Raw genomic sequence first — 12,467 nt, 5'->3', positions numbered from 1 at the left:
CTGCAAGGATCTTTGAATTGGTGGAACTTGTTGGCAATGCTACCCATGGGCAGTGGTTTTTCTTCTAGTCAGAAAGGAGGAGGAAGTGAGGACATGTGAGGGAAAAAAACACGGCAACACCAAGGTCAGTGCGAAAAAGAGGGAGAGGAGGTGCTCCGAGAGTCAGAGACAAGATTCCTCCACAGGCCGTGGTGAGGACCATAGTGAAACAAACTGTTCCCCTGTGATCCATGAAGACCATGGGGGATGCAGAGATCCGCTCACAGCCCATGGGAAAATGCTCACGCCAGAGCGAGTGGATGCCAGAGAAAGCTGTGATCCAGTGGGAGACCCCAACAGAGAGAGAGGGCCCCTGCTTCCAAACTACAGCAGCCTGTCCTTAGAGGACTGCACCCCATGGATGAGTGGCCCACACCTCAACAATTTCTGATAGACTTTTTGCCTGTGGGAGGGACTCACGTTGCAACACTCTTGGCAGGACTGTTGCTCTGAGATTGGAGCCATGCTGGAGAAGTTCACGGGGGGCTGTCTCCCATAAGAGGGACCGCACAACACAACAGAGGAAAAACTCCTCTCCCTGAGCGAACAGAAAAAGATCTCAGGTGATGAACTGACCAAAACCCCTTCGTCCTGTCTTCCTGAGCTGTCAATGAGAAAGTGTGTGTGGAGTGGGGAGCGGGGGGAGGAGCTGGGAGGGAAAAAAAGTGTTTTAAAGGCTTATTTTACTTCTCATTATCCTCCTCTGACCTGTAAATAATAAATTTACCTTATACCTTTAAATCTGAACCTGTTTTGCACTTAGAGTGTTTTTCCCCAGTCCTTATCTCAACTTATGAGGCCTTTTTTTTCCTTCTTTTTTTTTCCCCCTCTCTCTGCCCAACTGTAGAAGGAGAGGGTGAGCAAACAGCTTTCATGGGTGCCTGGCGTTTGGCCAGTGTCAAACCACAACAAATATATAAAAGATAAGACAATCAAATGGATTGAACAGTATGTGACTGATAACATTAAAGCTAATATCCATCAAATTAGTGCAAAATGAGAGTATTGTTGATAATGTTGGTTGCATAAGTTTTCAGTTGTTTTTTCTCATCTGCCATAAGCGTTCCAAAATTTCAGGAAAATTTTCCTTTTGCTAGTCCAGGAGACATTGAGGTGGGCGTGTCCCAGGGGCTCATCTCAGGCTTATACCTGTTGGTAACTTGATTGTTTGCACACCCGAGCTCTTGTAACAGAGTGGGGGGAAGATCCAGCAGGGTAGGAAAGAGCTGCTGGGTATGTGATTTTGGGTGGTCAAAGCCAAAGGATAACAGGTGAAACAATTAAACTGTAATTGTTAAACTGCTTACTGTATAGCCCTAATCCTTATCTTCTGGGTCTGGAAGGATTTTGCAGTTCCTGGAAGCTGCTTTGTACCTTCAATGAGGATTGGCTATTTGCAATTTTCATTTGTTTGAGCGTGATGAAGGTTTTACCACATAACACAATTATTGGAGGGAAAACAGCAAAAGAAATTGATGACACTCATTTACATTTAACTCATTAGAGGGAGATTTTGTCTGAAAGCACATCCAGATAAAAGGAAAAGGGATTTTACTTCATGGCATGCATTAGTTTCCAAATACCTGATTAAACTTTTTGAATGTTGAAAAACAAAATAATATCACTTTAACTTGATTTAAACCATGTTCTCTGGTTTTTTTGTTGGTTTTTTTTTTTAATTTCAGGAAACTGGAAACATTCTGGACGGGTTCAAACTAGACAAAAGCTGGATATGGTTTGTTTGTATGAAGAATTTTGTATACTGAGAGATTCAGTAGCAGGAATGTGCATGTTTCAGGAAATACCTAGTTCTCTTATTAAATGCTGCCTCTTTCAGCTTTCCAAAATCTGTGTAGTGCATTATGTTCATTCCAGCCTCAGATGCAAGAATGGTAAAAACATTTTCCTTGTATAAACGGATTTGGGTTGTTTGCAGAAACATGAAATATATGGATTTTGCTAAGCCCTGATTGTAAAATATTTTCAGTCCTACATGTAAAGTGCTTTGCAAATTTATTTAAATCAACATTAAATAATGTTGACAAATATATAGATTTTAATATCTACAATTTTTTGCTGTAAAATTAAACTTAATATAATTAAATTATTGTTTTGGACATGTTAGAAATGTGCAGCTCTAACCATGCTTTAATACATTGCTTATAAGTATTGTCTAGTTGTTCACTTGTCCCTTCTTTCTAACCAAGAAAATTATCACCCTGATTATCTCAGCCCTGCAGTATCAACAGAGTCCCACGAGCACAGTGAGTTTCTGTGGTAACAGATAACTCAGGTGAAATCTGTTCCACTCTCATAATTATCTTTTCTGAAGACAGTCTGTGCAATCTGCAAGTGGCACTTTGGGCAGATCTGTGCCTGCCCTGTCTTCACTGGAGCCCATGAGGTTGCACCATCAGAGCTGAGCAGGTATAAATGCCTGGCAGAGCTGTGACAGAATATGTAAGTGGTGGATGGCTGAGCCTCACCTGAAGGGTTTTACTTTGCTTTGTCACCCAATGAAACCAGCTCCAGAGCAATTTCCCAGGAGAAAGTTTTTGATCAGTTATAGATAGATTAGCAAAGTCCACAGCAAATCACAAAGTCCTGTTATGGAAAACCTTTTTGTGGCCACATGAGCCAGAGCAGCACAGCACGCTGAGATTACAGTGCAGCAACAAAGAGAGCAAAGAAAAGAGAACAACCTTGCATCTCTCTGCAAAGGGCTGACGATGGACTTGGTACTGCACATGGCACAGGCAGACAGTGTTTCTGACGTTGGTGACAGCAGCAGTGACGCCAGGAATGCAGGAACTGATCTAAACTCACAGCTCTTATCAGATGCTGCTATCAGGACAGCAGCCTGCTCTCCAGAGTGGGTTTGCACACCGGATGGGGCCTGTGCTCCAGCTCCACCCTGCAGGACTCATAAACAGAAGGCAGAACTAATTCTGCTCAGGAGCAGGCACAATCCTGCCCACAGCGACGTGACAGACACCCCTCTCTGGGGTCTGTGCATCTTGCCCACGCCAGGAGAGAGAGTTTAATTTGTTCTGGCATATTTAGTCAACTCATATACAGTGTATAAATCAAGATGGTTCCCAAAAAATGTGCTTCTAGAAGCGCATTGGGGAGGGAGGGTTTCAGCAGAAAACCCTATACCGTGTTTAGTGCTTCTCCTGCCTCCTGGGAGCCGCAGAGCACACTGGTGATCCGCTCTTAGTGTCAGCTGGCACAGTGAGTCACAGCTGCTGGCCTGCTTTCTAACTGCTCACATAGCAGTATTTGTTTCCTGTTGCACAAAGCCCCGTGTCAGACCAGAAGAAAATTACCAGAAAGAGAGAAAAAAAAAAAATCAAACCTGTATGATCACTCACAGTAAAACAGTGCTGCCAGGGCATCTATTATTTTCACTGAAGTTAGCAAAACCCACAAGTAAAAAGGGTCAGGCCCTCCCTTTGCAACAGGTAATAAGTATAAATGTAAGTAAGGTTTTAAAATAGTGAATTTCAGCACAAATGCAAGAAGTGCCCATGCACACAGAATGATGATCTGGCACTATGACTACAAAATTAATATTTCCCGCGTTTCCCCATGGAGCAGGAAGATGCACACACACCGCTGCCTTGTCAAAGAGCTGGGCAGCCAGGACAGCCCAGGGAGTGGAAGAGGAAAGAAAGAGACAGGCTGTAACTAAAACCACTAATGGTTTCCTTACTGTAATACAGTCTCTTGTACAACATGAGAAGAAGGCTGCTTTTTGTTATCCCTTCTCACAACAAGATAATCCACAAAACTATGGAGTTGCTCACAGTGTTGCTCAAAGCAAAAAGAAGTTATTAAAAATATGAAGGGGCTTCGAGCATGTGCTATGCAAGTCATAGTCTTGGTTCAACACCCTTTCCCCCTATCAGTGTAAAAAAAGGTGATATGTCAGGTTAGGATTTTTCCAGTTTTATTCCTTTCTTTCAGGGAATTTTCTCCCATTTGTTGCCTAAGAGATGATAACAATGATACTAAAGAGAGAGAGAAGATGTAGCCATGGAAGAGTGGGAAGGGTGCAGCTGGCTGCTGTCTGTTAGCTCAGGGGCTTTCACTTTGGAAGTACAGAAATGCCATGAGATGCCAGGTCATGCCCACAGGAAAGCACAATGAGGCAGCTCCTTCCTCAGGCTGAGGCCAGACTGCCACACAGCACAGGATACAGCACATTATATATTACAATAAAATATATATTATAGAACCAGAGAACCATGGAATATGCTGAGCTGGAAGGGACCCACAGGAACATCAAGTCCAACTCTTGGCCCTGCACAAACAGCTCACCCTGTGCCTGAGAGCATTGTCCAAATGCTTCTGGAGCTCTGGCAGCCTTGGGGCTGTCACCATTCCCTGGGGAGCCTGTTCAGAGCCCCACGACTCTCTGGGAGAAGAACCTTTCCCTGATATCCAGCCTGATCCTCCCCTGACACAGCTCCAGCCGTTCCCTTGGGTCTTGCCACCGGTCACCAGAGTGAAGAGATCAGTGCCTGCCCCTGCTCTTCCCCTCACAAGGAAGTTGTAACTGCGATGAGTCTCCCTGCAGTCTCCTCTGCTCAAGCTGAACAGACCAAGTGCCCTCCGCCACACCTCACATGGCCTGGGCACTCTCCAACAGTTCCATGTCTTTTTTACATTGTGGTACCTGAAACTGCCCACAGGAGGCAAGGTGAGGTTGCACGTGCTACCAAAAGGCTGGTTTGCAGGTGCCCCAGTTTCTGAAGGAGACTCCACCTTTATCCACAAGCCAAAGATGCTCCTGTAACTACTAGGTTCACTCTCCCAGCGGCTTTTACAAAGGACATCTTTGGTGCCAGCCCCGTCAGTGCAGTGTTGCCATCTGTCCATCAGGATATCTCGCCCAGCCTTCACATACAGTGGTGGGAGGCCAGTGCTTGATCCTACAAATGACCAATGAAGTGCTATCTGGCAGACTACAAGCAGAACAAAAGATGCAATCTAGCTGCCCCTGAGAAATTATTGGTTTCACTGCACCAGCAGATAGCATGAGCTGTGAACTCCTGTTTGAGATGCACCAGAAATCGAAGGACATCAAAATCTGCCCTAGCCTGTTCCAATCCATATTCACTGACCAGCCAAGACCAGTGCCTTGTTTCTTCTCAGCACCTCTTTCAAGCATCCTCACTCGTGAGGCAGGTTATATTCTTGGCAGACCCTTTGAAGGTGAAGTATAGAAAGGCAGTAGAGAGTAAAGCATTAGGCAAGGGTAATACCACAGGTTTTCAACAGCAGCTCCTGACCTCAGCACCTTCTCACACAGAACTAGAGTCAGTTGTACTGGGAATATCCTCACCTGACTGCAGCCTGCCAAGTTGGCAGTTAAAGGGGGTTATCTTTAGATGACAGAGACAGGACTGCCAAGGACAGCTTAGCCCACCCAGATGAGAAACTGATTTCTTTCTTTCAGCTCAGCTTTGACTACGTGACAGCTTTGACTGCTTGTCCAAAATGTGGGGGATGAACAGTGGTGTATCACACACATCCTCTGATCCTGGTAAGGGCAGCCACGAACAGATGTATAAATTTATTTTCAGTAACTCAATCCTCAACTGGGCCAAGTTCCCCATTTGTTGAGGGGATGCTGAGGTCATAAGGAATGCAGAGTGGGCACTCATGAGGGTCATATTGACACCTCAGCCAGTTGAATAAATGCTTTCAGGGACAGCACAGGAAAGTTATATCTTCTGTGAATCTGGATGGCAAGAACTGACTATAGATGCGTAGCTGAGAAAGCCAATTTTAGTATCTTCAGTTTGTCTCTGGTATTTAGTTTGATCCTGTGATGCCCAAGGATCCCTTTTCTGCTTCACCCCTCTTTGCACAAACATGATTACATTTAGCTAATCTCCAAACATTTAATAACTACACATTAATTATATATTCCCATTGGAGCAAGGGAAAATCATATTTATTTTCACAGAGAAGAAAGTGAAGTACCCCAGCTGTGACTTGCCCACAGGCAGGCAGCAGCTGAGCTCACTTGGGGCAGTTATTTCCAGCCTCCTGTCCCTGCTCCTGGATCTCTGTGCAACCATGTTTTTTGCTCTCTTCCTGTTCTCTCTTATTACAGCAAGAGTCTGCAAACTAGCAGGGATATCTTGATGACTATCTTGATGACTCAGCCTAAAGATCTCTACTTGCTGTTACAGATGCTGTGCTTCAAGGGGTTTTCATTACCCCTACCCTCCTTCCTTAAATGTTTTCATCAGCAGGATGCAAGTTTCACTCATCCACGCCAAGCCTTCGTATATCCTGAAGTCTCAATTAATGAAAGGAGAAAATTCTTCAGAAAAGAAAGGCAAAAACTCTATTTGTGTTTAAAGAAAACTGCCTGTGACAGTGACCTCTACAGCTCAGTGTGCTTTGGGAGGACACCAGATGAATTCCAGATATGGCAGGCAAGAGAAATTCCTGACCACACTAACTGCTTTAGAGGTGCTGCAGATGTAGAATCCCAATGGCAGATCACAAACCATGCCACAAAATGCTGGGAAGACAAATGCCAATATTTTTTTCTTCAGCCTGAATGCAAAAGTGCACCTTCGCATGCAAAAACACACACTTCCCTTTCTGCCACCTGTCCTTGAACAGTTAATTTAACCATTTAAAAAAAAAAAAAAAAACAAAAAAAAACACTATCTAGTTCCACTGGGTGGGACCAAACTTGAGAAAAATGAAATGTACTCCACAAGACTTTAAAAAAAAAGTGATGCAACTTGCAGTTTTAAGGGTGAAAAACCTCCACAGAGTGGCAGAGGGAGAGCTGTATGTAGCTGTGATATGCCAGATCTTCTAAACCTGCTGTCATCAAGAAAAACTCCTGAAGACAACAGCCCAGATCTGGGCAGGAAGACAGCCCTTTTATTAGGAAGGAGCACTGTGCAGGTAAAAAAAAAGGGTCACATTGATAATCAGGGCTCACATTTGTAACAAATACAGGCTAATCTCAAGACTGAGTATTGAATCTTTCCTATAGAATCTTGTAAACCCAAAAATGAGAAGCATCTACTCATTGCTGTATTAATTTAACACCTGATCTAGTTCCATAGGATTAATAGACCCTTTCCTTTTTTAATCTGATTTTTTATAAATGTCCACATTCCATCCTATTCAACGGCTTTTACATCCTTGCAAAGAAGTAATCTTTTCAAATAGCTGATCTTTTAAGACACATGAAGTAGTTTTTGTTTTATCAAAAAATCAATAGACAAATGACAAAAAAAAGCCTGGCCAGCTAGAATATTGTACCAAGAACTGGAATTAGGCAGCACAAAGCAGGAGGTGTCGTGTCTTCAAAACATAAGTTAACAACACACTTTATTTAGTTACTCCTGATATTCCGCCTACAGCTCCTGGCAACCCAGCTTACAAAGGTACTCCACCGCTGTCCCTCTGCATTCCATGACATAGGAACAAGAGAAATCCCTCACAATCACAACATGGGGCTCAAGAGAACCTTACAAATTTCTTGTTTGTAAACCTTGATCCAGCATGAGAGCTGCCCATTGCTACAGCAGAGAAAAGCACAGATTCCTTATGGCTGCAGCGCTCTGAGCACTGTACATGTACAACTCTGCAGACAATAGCTGCACATGAAAACAGGCCCTTTGTTACAGCAGAAATAACCATGGATCCAATACAAATTGGGAAGTGCAACTTGCATTTTTCTGGGTTGTAATGCACAGAACTCCCTGCACAGACCTTCACTGGCAGGTGCTGTGAGCAGCCTGTGCCCCAGAGTTCTCCAGAGAGTGGCTGCACACAGGTACATTGCTCGCTGCTCAGGTTTCAAACTCTCCTGTCCCTCATGGCATCTGTGTCCTGCTACAACAGGTTGCAGGCCGAGCTGCACGTCCAGCATTTCTCACATGATCTGCCAGCGGGGCGGCTGAGGGACGAGGAGGGGACAGGGCTTGCCCAGGGCACAGAGGGACAAAGTGAGGGGCTGTGTGTCTGTCTTTGCAGATACCCTCTGACCTGCCTTTCTTCCTCTCCCACAGGGGAAAACCCAGCATAGGATCATTTCTGTGTTTGTTTTCCAAAAGACAAAGCAGCTGTCAAACTCATACCCCAGAGTTATTCAGAATTAGGGCTGCACAAGTTCCCTTCATCATACTGCTGCCAGTGCAAAGAGCAAGGACACCTTAAGCAGTGCCAGGGTTCCACGCTGGCCCTGCCACAGAACTGGTGTGGGACACAGATAGTTGTGCCCATTGCCTGGGCCTCAGGTGTCCCCCAACACTCTCCCTGCCTGTGGGGTCCATCTGTGAGCTCTCTGGCACAGTGAGGCCCTGATCTCTGCAGCTGCTCTGGGTACTGCCAAAGATAAACACCATGTCTTGGGCTCTTACCACCTCCACATCCCACCAGCACAATGCACCAAAACACACTCTTTACGGCAGAATGGTTGGGATTTATCAGAAGATGGGAGATACCAAGTGTCACTACAAAGAGCCTACAGCACAGTGTGTGGAGCCAGGTGGGAATGGCAAGTTATTGGTTTCAGCTGAGCCTGCACAAGTTCCTCTGCACAGTGTCACCCAGTGCTCCAGGAAGAGGGATGAACTCTGGTGACATGCCATAGTAACACTACAGACCCAGATCAAGTCCAGCATAGACTCCTCCTGCCAGCTCCTCCTGAGAAACAGAAGTGCAAGTGAGGCAGAGGAATCTCAATGGCTCTGGGGAATCCAGCAGTCAAGGCCAACAGGGCCTGGTCCTGGCCACACAGTCCTCTGGAGCACAGCACCAAGAGCCTGGAATTAGCCCTGGAGGCAATACAGCTGTGTCTGTGCAGAGCTGCATCTGAGTGGGGCTCCTGGGAACAGCCCAAGCTGCCCAAAGGTGGGTCTTGAGGGGCCAAGCTGGATGTGTGCACCCAGGACACACAATCCACCATTCTTACCAAAAACCCACAGCTGAAAGAAGCTGCCAGCACACAGCTGTTCTCACTAACTCATGACACTAGTTTCAGATATGCTGCCTCTTAGTGGAGATCTCAAAGAAACACTGATAACCTCAAAGCACATGAGGAAATACACAACTAACATGGTGCAGGTGCATGAGAGACATATAAGCTGCTCATGAAGTTGGTAGAAATCTGATTTCTAGTGTGGGAAGCTAGCTGTCATCTGAAATGGGAAGGAATTATTGTAGAACCAGTCTGACTAGCAAGGCAGACTGGGTAGCATGGGCATTTCCATTCTGTTTAGCAGGGAATGCCCATGCAGCACCGACTGTACCAAGAGCATGGGTCGGCTGCAGCCCCCACCGTTGCCCAATGCCCAATTCCTGGGGCTCTAGGACACCATGCCTTCATCCCCATCCCAAGTTTCATTATTTATATTGAAAAATAAAGGGGCTGAGAGGTGGCACTGCAAGAAGAAGTGGCTCATTTAGGCCTCTCAATCAAAATAGGAATAGATAGAACATCTGAAAGTCTTGTCCCCAGTCTTTCTGGATCCTGAGACCAGAACCCAATTTACATTCTCTGGGCGCTACACAGTGCAGCAACTGTGCTGCAATTTTGAATTGAAAATATCTATGATGTATTGATAAGTAGTTGGCTTCAGAGGAAAAGTTATGCCACACGCTGAGCTTCTCAGTTACATAAAACATGGCTGTGCCACTTAATTGAAGGCATGTGTGTTAAAGAGTGTGCTGATGGCCACAGCTATGGACCAGACCAGAGACTGAAGTCTCCACAGCAGTGGACTGGAGACCAGCATTGTGCTGGCCTGACATTAATTTAATTCCTTTTATATATATATATATATTATTTTTTTTTTAAATGATAGAATTACTTTGAAAACCAGAAGTTTTCAAGTACATTTTTGTGGGACCAAATAATAGAGAGATGGCTTACCTGGACAATTAGCTTATCTTCTTTATCGGGCAGAATTCTGTAGGTATAAACGCAATTTCGGTACCTGGAACAGAGCACAGGTGATATGGTTAGACCCTGTCCAGAAGGAAATCTCACTATGGGCATCCTTCCCCATGAGAAAAGACACTGGAAAATCCTGAGACACATAGATTGCTTCATGCACATGAGTTTTAAACCATTTCTCTTTCTTACTTTCTCTCCCTGGAGTCTGCAGACTAACACAAACCGAAGTGTTCCTGGTCACTGAAACAGGAACATCTGCTTGCAGATGTCACTGTAGAAAGTGATATCAGCATTAGCTCAGAGTGAGTTATTCCACTCTTCTTCTGGCCGGAAAGAGAAAACACCAAGTGACTCTAGCTGACAGTAGAGCAGGCATCTCAGGAAGAAATGAAAAAGCAGAAATCCAAAAGGCAAAGAGCCAAAATCAGCAATAAATGAGTAAACTGAAGGGTTAGTGCATCAGCTTGTATTGGAAAAAGCAAATAATATATTTCAGCTAAATCACAGTACAAGAGCTGATTGCCAGGCACATTTTTATCCACAAATTCTAAACAACAGCCTAAATGAAACCCATCACCATCCTGGTGTGGATGTACACTATATATGTGGATCTGTAGAGCACCGACAACAAATACTTTGTCCCAGCTAAATTCAATTAGATTCTTATTTAAGGAGGGATGGAGTAGTCTTGTGTTCAGTGGAGGGTCACATCAATGCACAGAAGCCCAAGGGAAGCCTGAACAGTGCTGTAAGCTTGACCTTCTTCAGCAGCTGCAAAGCTTTGTGCAGTTCACCCAAGAAATATTGACTAGAAAATATATTTTTACCTTTCTCACAACAATAGATTGATCAAATCTTTTAAGTCATCTGCAAAGCACTTAAAAGATACAATCACTTTGAGCCAGCAAAAGGTGCTGGTTCAACCCCTTCCTTCTCAAAAGAAAGAACAGAATCTACACTCAGATCTTCCTGGGTTGTAACACAAACACTGTGGTACCTGTGGAATTGTCACAAAATGTGGGCTGAGGTCAGCCCCCCCAGCTAGGGAGATCAGGCAAATCAATAAACATCCTAATCTCTCAGAGTTGTGATGTGAGTCTATTCATCATATGCCTTTCAGAATCATTCCACACAGGAGAGAGGAGACTGCCAGGATTTCAGACAGCCTTATATGAGGAGTCACAAAGAGACACTGGAAATGAAAATAAATTTCTCATAGATCATAGCTGAGTTTTTTCAGGATGTCTGGAGGATTGGGTCATGTATACACACAAATGTGTGTCATTTGATAGCATTAATGCAAAGGATTGCGGAAGAATTCAAGCTGTTTCAAGAGCTTGTTTCACAGGCATCTATTTAGTCACACATCTGGTACAGAGCTGGAAGTCACAGACATGATCCCCAACTGTAGAGCAGCTACAGCACTGCTAATTTCACCAATACCAGGGCAATGAGTGCCAGGTGAGGATATGCCCCAAGGAAGGGTATGGGCTTTGTTTTTATGTGTCAATACAGCTCTCTTACACCATTTACTCCTGCTGATATGCAGTTAGGGCTAAGCAGAATTACTTATGCAGCAGAGACAGTTTGTGTGTGTGGAGATTATGAAACTGATAAATGAAGCAGCCCTTTTGCTCACAAGAAGATGCTCATGTGGCCTTCACAGAAAGTGCCCCATCACACAGACTCTACAAGGCTGCTGTTATAATGCTTGTAAAGAGGTTTAAGCTGAGCATGAGTAAGATCAGTATAAGAACAAAGGAAGAAGGGCGGTTGGGTGAGTCAGGAGAAGCACTCCTAGGATCAAAGGCAGGAATCCTCCTTGCCAGTCCCCTGATTTAGTGTGTGTGGGTAGAGAAGACCAGGACTCTTACTCCATTTTTAACCTTAGGCTTCCTCTCCTTGGCATCCTGACTGTCAAGTTATGCGGTCCTGGTTACCACCACGTTCTAGGTCCTCCCTAAAAGCTGGGTTGAGTTCAGAATTGCTCAGCCATTGTTCAGGCTGTTCATGTGGAGGGTAAATATAACATCAGCCTCAGTTTAAACAAATCTCCAAGTACTTGTCATCTTCCGGTCCTCTCAACCAACCAGAGGAGGTAACAGTGTGACGAGGAGGGCATTTTCTCCTTTCTCCCCTGCTTATATGTTTTTATGCACAGGTGATGATGTGCATATTGGGAGTGTCTGGAGCACTAAACAGGGCTGCTGTTCTAGGCCTGATGCCTGCACCATGACAGGGAGACAGCATTGGAAAGGGCATCTCACAGGCAGGGTCCTCTTAGAGAGGTCCCAAAGCTGCAGTTGGTCCTTGGATGTCACCTCTAGAAGTGTTGTTAGTCCTGCAGTCATTCGTGAATGAACTGCCAACAGAAGGTCCCCTGGAGGAATGGTACCAGTTAAGGGGCAGGGAACACTAAATAGGCTCTTTTGTATTTCAGGATTCAGGCATTCTCCTCCAGGTGAGTTAAAGAGTCCATTTC

At 44.8% G+C, this 12,467-nt stretch overlaps 1 protein-coding gene across 1 annotated transcript in view; it reads right to left on the bottom strand.

Annotated features, from left to right (window-relative positions):
- The window catches only part of INPP5D (inositol polyphosphate-5-phosphatase D), a 52,400-nt gene that overhangs the window by 37,396 nt on the left and 2,537 nt on the right, over positions 1-12,467 (bottom strand). The window contains exon 2 of the mRNA XM_040074611.2: positions 9,962-10,025. Within this exon, the coding sequence (XP_039930545.1) occupies positions 9,962-10,025 (64 nt within the window). The remainder of the gene's footprint in view (positions 1-9,961; positions 10,026-12,467) is intronic.

This window comes from Hirundo rustica, chromosome 10 (genome assembly GCF_015227805.2).
Source record: "Hirundo rustica isolate bHirRus1 chromosome 10, bHirRus1.pri.v3, whole genome shotgun sequence".
In the NCBI taxonomy this organism is placed as follows: domain Eukaryota; kingdom Metazoa; phylum Chordata; class Aves; order Passeriformes; family Hirundinidae; genus Hirundo; species Hirundo rustica.
Note: the sequence above shows the minus strand (reverse complement) of the source record. Positions and strands in the feature narration are given on the sequence as shown.